Source organism: Ambystoma mexicanum, chromosome 2p, assembly GCF_040938575.1.
Source record: "Ambystoma mexicanum isolate Mex_15411 chromosome 2p, UKY_AmexF1_1, whole genome shotgun sequence".
Classification (NCBI taxonomy): domain Eukaryota; kingdom Metazoa; phylum Chordata; class Amphibia; order Caudata; family Ambystomatidae; genus Ambystoma; species Ambystoma mexicanum.
The window spans coordinates 1,135,485,730-1,135,496,919 of NC_090923.1; the positions used below are offsets into that span (position 1 = coordinate 1,135,485,730).

The window sequence follows — 11,190 nt, forward strand, 5'->3', positions numbered from 1 at the left end:
CTTTATCACATTCAATAAATCATACTCAGTTAAAAATCTGAAGGAACGAGAATAAGGTGGGACAGTCCTGATTAGATCATGTCCCATATGCATTCAAGGGACGCATTTTACCATAGGTATTTACTTAAATCTTTATTCACCAACTAGGTGGCAAGCTTATGGAACGTCATTTAGCGTTCCACGATACCAAAAGATCCCGGAAATATGGGATTGCTTAGAAAACTCCCTTTAGGAGAGTACTTTAATGACGTGTCCGAAATTCATTTGGCAAACATCATCGTGATCGGGATGGGTCTCATGATCTAATGGGTCGACCGCTTTCGATGACCAAAGGTAGTAGTGTCATCTTCTTCAGGACCACTTTAATCTGGGGTTGGTTTAGCTCCAGCAACTACCTGCGGTTTGTGGATCGAGCGGTCACATCCGTCCCCTGTAGGGTGACACAAGGGGAAAGCCAGAGGTCACTCCCACCTGCTCAACACTGTTGAAGTACAGCTGTGTTTGTTATTACTTGCACAACCTAATTGCTAGTGTCTTGTTCACAAGACTTTCTATATGCCCTGTTTCTTAGGCAACATTGGGTGATCCAGCTAGCTGAAATAGCCCTGGCCAAAAACTATTTTCTGTGCAACAACATCTTTTACCATCAGGTCTCGGGGACGGCCATGGGGGCTACTTTCGCACCCAGTTTGGCCAGTCTATACGTGGACTTAATTGAAAGGAACCATATATATCCGTCCGCCAATGATTTTCTACACCAGATAAAGGGTTGGCGGCAATCTCGACTTACAGATCTCTACATGTGAGGGACGGCTATCCTCTAAAGTATACAAAAAACAGACAGACCGAAATTCGCTGCTGGCTTACTTTAGCTACCACCCACAAGCACTCAGAGACAACCTCTCATTTGGTCATTTTCTGAGGTATTGACACCTATGCACACATACCACTTAAGACACAATTGGTGAACCGTGTTTACCCGGCACGCATAGTGAATACTACATACAAACTGGCTCGTGTCCCAAGAGAGATTACACTCTAGCAACCTCCTAAACCTTCAATCAGGGAAAACATAACAGCTGTCTTTAGCTATTCCCCGCTGTTTAAGAAGATAAAAAGGGAGATAAAGGAAACGATGGCCCATTTTGAACACAGAAAATACCCTCTGTCAGTGCCTTCTTTTGCCCTAAAACGGAGGCAAAATCTTAGGGACAGGCTTGTTAAAACATTGCCTGAACATGATGAGGTGGGAGACCACACTCAACCAACACTATGGACCTGTAGTGCCCCGACAGGGCATTCACTATGCGGTAGATTCTCCATGTGTGCCCAAACCCGACAAAGTGTCAACCTAGACATCGGGTGGAAGACCCCTTGGGAACAGAAGACCTTTACAAATTGTAACAGCTCAGGAGTAATATATTTGATCACCTGTCCCTGCAACCTTATGTACGTTGGAATGACCACCCGAGTTGTTAGAAAAAGGATGATTGAACATAAGTCCTGTCTGCGAACAGGCAAACTAATGGCACCCCTTGTATCCCACTTTATGAAAGAAGGCCACCGTCCAAAAGAGTTCCATTGGACGATTATTGAAAAAATACACCAACCAGGACAGGGTGGAAACGTTCATAATATACTACTCCGCAGAGAGCAGCATTGGATATTTAGGCTGGACACATGGAACAATGGGCTCAATGAAGCAGTGCAGTGGCACGATTTGGCAGTACTACCAAGCTGATTAGATCCATCCTTGTAGGCCTGTCGCTGTCATCTATGCCAATGTTTTTCTAAGACATGAGAAACCCACATGGGACCCTACAAGTAACAACTGGGCTCTTTAGCCCCCATTAGTTTGAATGATTTCTAAGACAGTAGCCACATGAGAATTTAAAGGGCATACAGCTCCCACAAGGGCATCGTCATTAAGCGCTCCCCAGGGGGCCCCTGCACACGATGATCTTGTGTGAACTAGAGTGGTATGACCGATCATAAGACGACTACACTGTAACCTGGCTATCCATGTTAAAGATATCTTACATATACTGCCTCTTTAGAATCTTACATATACTGCCTCTGTAGATATGAATTATATACCATGGGGTAGCATATTAAAAGATGGGAATACTAAAAGAAATTTGGGGCTCTCATAAGCCCCCTCCAACTCTTTTGGATGACACCAAATGCTTGAGCCACATATAAGATCCAATGGGCACGGTGACCCTATGCCGACTTCTGTATGCTATATGCAGTGTCACTTCACTAGGATGGAGGTGAACACAACACTTAGACAAGTGGGCTAGTTTGCCATGATCTGAAACAAAAAAATATTTGCTGTGTGGGCATTAGGGCGTTTAGTATTAGATGATGAGGAGCCTGAAAGGAATTCTCAAATATGATGCATCAGTGTAAACACATTCTGGTGCGTTAGCTTATTAGTGATTTTAGGCACACCAACGGTTCAATCATAATAAAAGGTGGAGTCATAACCCATGTACTGTGTTGCCACATCGCTCTAAAATGTCTGCCACAGTGAGTGCAATACCCAGCGGTGACCGCGTGTAACCACGCCCCTTCCATCACATAATGCCGAAGCATTATAGCCGGCACTCAACTGGTAGGCAGCACCAGTGAATACAGCAACGCTGAGGACAGACATAAGGCATACAGAAAGACACCTGCAGGTAGGTTTAGTGGACCACAGGCCGCTTGACCGCTTATGAAGAGTTAGGACATAGAAATGGATATTTGATATCTGATACATCCACATATTTCTTTAGAACGGGGAATCTTGTCGAAACGGAATAGTACGTCTTCGTGCTTCCGGAACACCACCACTCCCAGCTTCTGAAAAGTTACTATCAGCTGGCCGAGATAGGTGCAGAAAACAAGTTGTCCTTTCACTATGCATTAACTAACACCTATGGGTTTCAATGTGATGCGACTATATCGCTTTGATTTAAGCTAATTGACCAGCCTACACTGTAGGGGAGTTGGAACACAAGCTGACCTCCTACCACACCTCCCGTAACACTCCCCCTCCCCCTCTTACCCAATGTTGCCTGAGAATTAGGGCATATAGAAAGTCTTGTGAACAAGACACCAGCAATTAGGTTGTGCAAGTAATAAAGAAAATGGCTGTTCTTAAACAGTGTTGAGCAGGTGGGAGTGGCCTCTGGTTTTCCCCTGGTCTCTCCCTCCCGCTCGATCTGCAAACCGGGGATAGGTGATGGAGCTGCGCCAACCCCAGATTTAAGTGACCCTGAAGAAGATGACCCTGCTACCTTTGGTCATCGAAACCGGTCAACCACGTAGATCATGAGACCCATCATGATCACAATGATGTTCGCCAAATGAATTTCAGACACGTCATTAAAGTACACAAACTCTCCCAGAGGGAGGTCCTTAGGCAATCCCATATTTTCGGAATCTTTTAGTATCCTGGAACGCTGACTGACGTTTCATAAGCTTGCCACCTAGTTGTTGAATAACGATTTAAAATCACTATGGTAGCATGCTTCCCTTGAATGCAGATGGAACATGCTCTAATCAGGATTGTCCCACCTTACACTCGTTCCTTCGGATTTTTAACCGAGCATGATTTATTGAATGTGATAAAGTGTTGATGAGGGACAGTTTCTCTTGCTATCCCTATTAGATAGGCGGCGTACCACCGGCAACATAGGGAGAGATTGCCTTGACAGGGTCAGGGTGTGCTTCCTGTGAGGGACAGCTTGTGTGTTTTGCGATACCAGTACGGATGAAAACTGTGTGGATAATATTTACTCCTTTGCCCGTTCATTTGTGTTACAAACTGATAGAGTTAACTGCAGGAATGCAATTGTAGTTGTCATAGCTCAATGCTATTCCTGTGGTGTTTTGGGATTTACGTGTTAATCCTACTGATCTTTGTGGCAGCAAATAAGCCTGGTCTTTAACACTGGGCCTACTTTTAACACTCGGTTGTACCGAAGTATTAGGACTGTATCCTCACTCAGCCAGTTGGCTCACGCTCTGGCACTCCTATTAATATCTTGACAGACTGACCACCAGCTTGGTGGATTTGGATCTTAAAGTACTCCCAGGATACTGAGCATCAGATTCGTAATCTGCAAAGTCCACTTGAATTGGGACATTTGTATTAAAATAAATTACCTGTGACCTGCAACAAAGATGCACACGCTTACAGAATATAGTTTATTTTCATAGCATCTTGGTGTGGACAATTTCTTATTGAATATTATATTTGTTCTACTAGATCTTAACCACCCAGTTGCCAGTCTGATAATTGCCCTTGACCGATGACTACTAAAAGGTGATTGAGGGAATACTTGGAGGAAACCCTGTTGCCTTGCGTGTGGTTAAGTCCACCTCCCTCTGTAACATAGGGAATAGAAGAATTACCTAAAAGGGCACCAACATAGAGAGCATCTGCATACCTGAGCCGCAGCCTAATCACCACAAAAGGGAATATCGGCATTCAGTTTTGCTTCTCTTACTTGAACTGCAACTGATGCGAGCACACTGCATCTTCTGCCACATTCTTTTATGCAGAGTAATATGTTACCCCATATTCTATTCTACTCTGCTCCCCTTGTGAGAGGTAGCTTTGATTCCTCAGCAGCTGCTTCAGTAGATGAGCCAAGAAGGCTAAGAGATTGTCGGTTTGCCAGGATTTGGGACAGTAAGGCCTGCTCCAAAGCATGGTATCAGGGGTGTGAAGCCATAACCAGCGGTCTGAAGAGCACAGCAAGGAGTTGAGTAGGCAATGTTATAAAGGAGGGATCAGCCCCAACTTTTCTGTTTGTTTTTATTCTTCTTTCTAAAATGCTGAATGTTCCACCAAATTAGGGAATGTGCTTTATTCTTTCAATAATTTTGCTTTTTTTCCTTGTTAGACATTTTCGGTATTCTTTATTATTTTATTTGAAATCAAGTAATTAAAAAAAAAAAAAAGGATTTCAGGCTTTTTAGCTAGTGCCTGTGGAAACCTAGTAGGATAAGAAATTATGCCATAGTCATGGAATGGGTTTACCTCTCTCAGTAGTTTGCAAGCATGGGAAGGAACGGTATCTCTGCATAGGGTTAAAGCTTGGGTGGCCATAAAATGCCCTCTGGTAGGGTAGAGGTTGGGACTTTCAAAGTAGATCCCTCATTTGGGTGGGATGGAATTCATAATTAGGGGAACACTGTCATTATTAGAGGGAATCCTTCCGTGAGCTAGATGTTTTGGATGGGATCATTCAGTAGGGTAGGTGTTTGAGATAGTTAGGTGAGATGCCTCCATAGGGGGTAAGCTTGGGGTGGCCTGGGGAATCAAAGCAGAGTTAAAGCATGCAATGGTCATAAGGGATATCTCCGAAATTGGATTTAAGCATGATGTGAGTGCAGCAGCATGGTGGTGTGCAGTCTGTGCTTTACTTCTCATGTAAATGTGAACCTTCTTAGTTTCAATGCCTTATATGCATCTGGGGTTGTCTCGTCTGTTCTAACATCACTCTCGATTTCCTTATTTGCAGGTTGCTTGCTTTCTGAGTTTTTTCGCTTCTTCTCAGACTTTGATTTTGCTGGAACTGTTATTTCGCTGCAGGATGGATGTGCACTGCCTGTTACTGACTTTTTGTCCAAGGTTGCTGACAGCAAACTGAAGCTGGGAGTCCTCAACATTCAAGATCCTTTTGAGCTGAGTCACAATGTGGCTGGAAATGTGAATGAAAAAACAGTCTTGCGCCTTCAGCGTCAATGTCAGGAGGGATCCAAATACTGCCGCAGCCTGCAGTACCAGCGCAAGTCCAGCAAAGGTAAAGCTTGGGGTCTGACACGACTCTTCCAGCCCTCAGGTAGTGCAGAGTCTTCACCCGCCCCTTCAGTAGCAGGGGAATTGCATCCTAGTGGGTTGGAGATCCACTTTCCCTTCAAAGTATCTGCCTTGCCAGAAGAAATCCGGAAACAGCTTTGTGGGATAAGGGACGTCCAGGTTGTGTGGTCTGAAAAGGTCTCTTCTGCCCTTCGGTTTGTGCTGGAGGACCTTCTGTGCTGCCACTGTACTGAAACAACCACCAAGCTCCTTGTGAACCCAAGTGATGCTGAAACACCACAGGTACTCTTAGACATCCCCCAAAATGTTACAGATCTCCAAGCCAAGGCTTCTCAGCAGCCTTGTGACATACCCAGCAATCCAGTAAACATGACTGATTGCCAGGTGTCAGGGATTCAAGAACCTCACCTGCAAGAGACTCCTAAGAACATCACTCAAGATGAAACTGCAGAACCACAGGACTCTTGTCAGATTCCTGCAGGCATGTTGGATCTGCACACCACAGTTTCTCATGACCCTGGGCAACCTATGGATGGCTCAGATCCCCAAAGTACTGCCTCTTGTGTTTCTCACCAGACCTCTTTCAATATGTCAGATCTCCAAAACAACACAGCTGAAAATCAAAGTACAAATTGTGAGGACCCTCAGCTGATGTTCTCAAATGTGACTGCTCCCCAAACACTGGTGTTTGAGAATCGTCAGGTGCAAGCGAACTCCACAGGTGTGACTGCCACTAAATGTAACCTTACTAATCTTAAAATTGAGGCTTCCCAAAGTCTTCAGTGTCGAGACAAAGGCAAACACTCCCTAGAAGAGGGAGACTCTGAGCTGCCAGTCAGCAAGAGGCAAAGGTTGGATAGTCAGAAGAACCAGGCCAGGGAAATGAGCTGGCACTATGACTTGTGGCATCGAGTCTGGCTTGGCCGACGGAAAATGCGACGACAGTTGCGGAAGTCCGCTCCGAACAGCCCTGTTTCTGATGCCAACCAAGACATTGACAATCTGGAGGTGGAGGCCAAGGTGACAGAAGCCATTGTGCAGCAAGAAGGAACGTCTGTGCCTTCACAGCCACTGCTGCGCTTCTCTGTTGTAGTCCGTCAAGTTGGCACAAAGCAGGACTCTAGAACCAGTGCCCACTTCATGCCCTTGCAGGATGAGTACAACCTTTTCCAGGAATTCTTCCACTTCTTAGAGCACTTTCTGCCCAGAATGGTGGAGCGACACATTGAGAAAATGGACTGATCAATGAATATTTCATTCCTTATCATAATGAGGGTAGCCCAGGTTGTCTAGTAAACAAATTCCCAGTGGCTTTTCTTCCTGGGCAGGTGTTTAAGGCAGTGGATCCATTTCTCCTAGTGAGTCTTCATTCTCACTTGTCTTGTGTAGCTTTTCCCACCCATTGCTTCACTCTGAACCACATATCTTACTTCCTCTTAACCGATTGACTTTTTCCTCTTCTCTGTCGCAGCCTTTTACCTTTTTCCAACTAGTTTTCTCAGACTTTCCCATGAATGCCTTTCTCTCGCGTCTCGCCTTTATTCATCTTTTTGTCCCAATGTGCATGCTATGAAGCACTATCTAATGAATGTTCCCTGCTTATTTGTACTCTGTAGCTCTCTTGCCCTCTCGATTTCCTGCTCTTGTTTGTCTGATCAGCCTACCAGCTCTTCCCATTTCCCCCCTCTTGTTGCTCATTCTTCTGTGCTACTCACAATATCTCTGACAGCCAGTTGCTTCCACACAAAAGGCTACCTGGCATGTGTGTATGCCTAAGAAATCAATGCACCAGTTTGTCAGCTTTAGCACAGTCAACAGCTTTTGTGGTCACTGCTTGAAGCATGGATGTGTTGGGCCAGAGTCACTCAGTAACTTGGAACCCTCAAGTAATGTCCCAGAGCTCTCAAGTCATCAGGATTCTTTCTCCTCAGTTAATCTCTGGTGGCCACCATTCATAGGGGTCTGGCCCCAATATATAGAGCTCAGAACCTGTGGCTAATCTCAAGTCTTGGAACCTCATTTGTGTGATTCTGACCCCAGTCTTGGGGGCCCAACTTCAGTTCTGCGGTTGTAATGTTGGATCCCAGTGGCTGAGCTATCAATTGTTCCGCTTTGCTTTGTATAGACGTCCTAAGTGGAGTTGTTTCTACCAACAGTGTTTTCAAGACAAATATTTTGTATAAAATGCAGAGTGGCTATTTTTGGTGGATGGAGCAATAAAATATTTTGAACAACTTTGATTTCTCTAATTATTTCTGTGGATTCTCACATTCGGCCAGTTAAAAGACATCTGCACACCATTTGGCATCAGAAAGAAACTTCATAAAGCTCTATACGTCAAGTGGTTCTGAAAACCAGTCTCTCCCTTTTCTTTTTCTACCCACTCTCACTTGTACATTTCTCTTAGTACCTCTGCTCTTATCACATCTCTCATCTGCACTCTCCACTCTCCACTCATTCTCCCTACTGCTTCCTCTATCACTCTTCACTCCGGGTATAGGACTTTGGAGATGCAGCACATTCCATCATCTGTGCAACCTCAATAACAATTCCTATGTGAATGTTCAACCTTTTTGTCAATTTTGAGTTTGTTATAGTTTTATGATGCTGTGGTGAGGCTTTTTTGACATTCTGTCCACAGTGCAATTGTAGATTGCCTTGATTACAGAAATTCTGCAACCCCACCACACAGAGGTTTTCTAATCTTGTTTGATCATAGGCACACAGGAGGCATCTCTTTCTCCACTAGCTCCCTGCCGCTTCATATTGATCCTTTGCGATCTGCTTCCCTCGCCATGTACTACCCTCTATGACTTGTAAAGTGCTCCATTGCTTCCCGAAGCTCAATAAATACCATGATAACAGGAGTCGAGAGCACCTTTGCAGTTTGTGGGCACACTGATTCTCAAAAGTGGGACTGCCTGCAAACATTGTAATCCATGCACACTGATTCACTGCAGTGTGAAGCAGTTTCCTTGCTAATGGCAGGAAAAGGGACTAGCAAATTTGCAAGCACATCCCTGACAAACAAACAGATGTGCTTTCAAGTGTTGGTGCGTTCATTCTCCTGCCCCTGCTCTTCCATGTCACAGACCTGGCACAGGGAAATGCGCAGTGGTGCTGGCGTCGTTCTTATGTCCCTGGCAGCATTACGTTTTGGAGGATTCTCCAAAAATCCCCTGGTGAAGGTATTGGAATAGAATTCAATATTTGACTTTCACTTTCTATCAGAGGGACGTTTTAAAAATGTCTTTTTATTTTTTATTTAAATTGTTTATTTATAACACGCTTAATACCCATAGGTTACTAAGCATGGACCCAGGGATCGAACCTGTGTTGCTCCGCATCATCTTGCTTCCAAGGCGAGTGTGTTGCCCCTGAGCTATCCTCCTGAGACTAACTACTGAGGATCGCCTGCAGTTACAACTCCCTTTTGGCGTCCTATCCTTTCAGAGTCCATATTGATACTAAGACGAGTGCTCCTTGAACACCCATTTTGTCTCTGGGTAAAATATTTCAACCGCAAAGTAGTATTTTGGGGAGTAGGCTGGTGGGGGCTATACATTTACTTTTCTGTAGCCTTTTGTACAGTGCAAGTAGCCAAATGTCCATAGTTGGCGGTTATGTGGATACCAAGATATGTAACCATGCCCATTTTATTTTGTAGTCTTTCTTTGTTTGAATGGGCCATGAGGATTGGCCTAAATTGACGTTCTGGCTGCATAGACTCTGGCAGGGCCTACCAAGGTACACGTTTTTGACTGAGATCTGGTTTTAACCAAAAGTGGGTCTCCTTGACACCCCAATTCACACGTGTGTGGGTGTCATGGGGAGACAAAGGGCAATGGATATGGAAACGTGCGCAAGATCACACAGTGAGTAAATACATAACACACAACATGCCCCCGTAACCACGCAAATGTAAAGGAATATGGGGTAAGCACCTAGTGCTTATGATTCAGAGAAGAGTCAGAAAGCTCCTCACTCACAATTGCTATTACAGGTACTGCTAACACTAAGCCCACATATAGAACAAGCAATGACTGTGTCTGTGAGCCGTCTTTGGCAACTTAGATGATACTGGCGAGGACAAGAAATACCGCCTTGATTGCCAGCGATGCCCACAAACTCTGTCGATCAAACAAGAACCCCTAATGCTACAACAGCGAAGAGAGGAAAACATAATACATGTCACAGATGGCCTCAAGCGAACACAAACTCTCGAAGACAGTTCAAGGCTTTTTGTTCTTTGCTACAGGCCACCCATCTCTATTTTAGTGTGGGCTATTCCCTCGTAGTCCAAACATCCCTCAACCCCATGATGGACTCTCGATATCGGTAACCCATACTATCTAAAAAGCTTTCTGGTTGTAATGGCTATTACAAAGGATTTCTCATTTAGGCAACTTTCCCTCCATATTCTATGGACCACCCAAATAATTTGCTTATGTTTCTGACCCTGTCCTGACTTTTTCGGAGAAGTACTTCCCTGGCATTTTGCTCATTTGTCATGGGGAAACTGACTAGTCCTTTAGACTGTCAGTACTGAGAAGCTATGTTTCCCTTTTGTCTTTTACTATTACCCGTTTGGGTAGCTTTTTCATATTGCACACAGCATCTTTCAGTGCAGTGCAATGGGGATTCTTTTGTATCACCCTAGACTTTTAACAAAGGGATGTTGGTTACTTTTTAATGTACCTAAAGACAAGCTTGTGGTAGCAGATACCATTCTACCATTGTTGCTATATTTTTAGTAAGCACATTCACATTTACCGCATTTGGCTACTAAACGTGGCTAGTGTCCTAAAATGGCCATGCCACAAGATGTTTTACTTGGTCTTAGGCCATCTTTTTGTTTGGCCTTCTTCCTATCAGGAAACGCCGGCATCAGCTCCAACTGACTGCTAATGTAGCGGGTAACGCAGTCAGATGCACTGACTTGAATATTCGCCATCTGAATGTTAACATACTACAGGCACTTTATCAATCGACTTATGAGTGGAAACTCACTAACTTTAATGCAAATGAGTTCCAGTCATTTGTCGGTCAGATGATAGATGAGTTGGGTGTGGGAAGTGGGGTTAAAAGGCATTGACAGGTTAGACATACTCATTGTTATAATGGCGAATTGGCTAATGCAAAAATAAACATGACGAGTGCTGTGAAATAGATTAAATAGACCCAGGGTACTAACCATGACAAGGCTACTCGTAGGGAGTTAATTAGGAAACTCGAGCAATCATATAAAAACTATTGTGAATCGATTAAATCTCGAATGCTTCAATGTGAGGCAGAAAAGATGCTTGGGACCCTAATTACCGCCGATGTGAGTGCTTTTTGGTATTTGGTTAACGGGCAGGATCCCAATTATG

At 44.3% G+C, this 11,190-nt stretch overlaps 1 protein-coding gene across 4 annotated transcripts in view; it reads left to right on the forward strand.

Moving 5' to 3' along the window:
* Positions 1-8,056, forward strand: part of TUT1 (terminal uridylyl transferase 1, U6 snRNA-specific) — a 688,083-nt gene extending 680,027 nt beyond the window's left edge. For all 4 annotated transcript variants that reach the window (XM_069645196.1, XM_069645195.1, XM_069645199.1 and 1 more), the window contains one exon: positions 5,520-8,056. In XM_069645196.1, coding sequence (XP_069501297.1) covers positions 5,520-7,060 — 1,541 coding nt within the window. In that variant the 3' untranslated portion in view covers positions 7,061-8,056. The remainder of the gene's footprint in view (positions 1-5,519) is intronic.
* Positions 8,057-11,190: the final 3,134 nt, after the last annotated feature.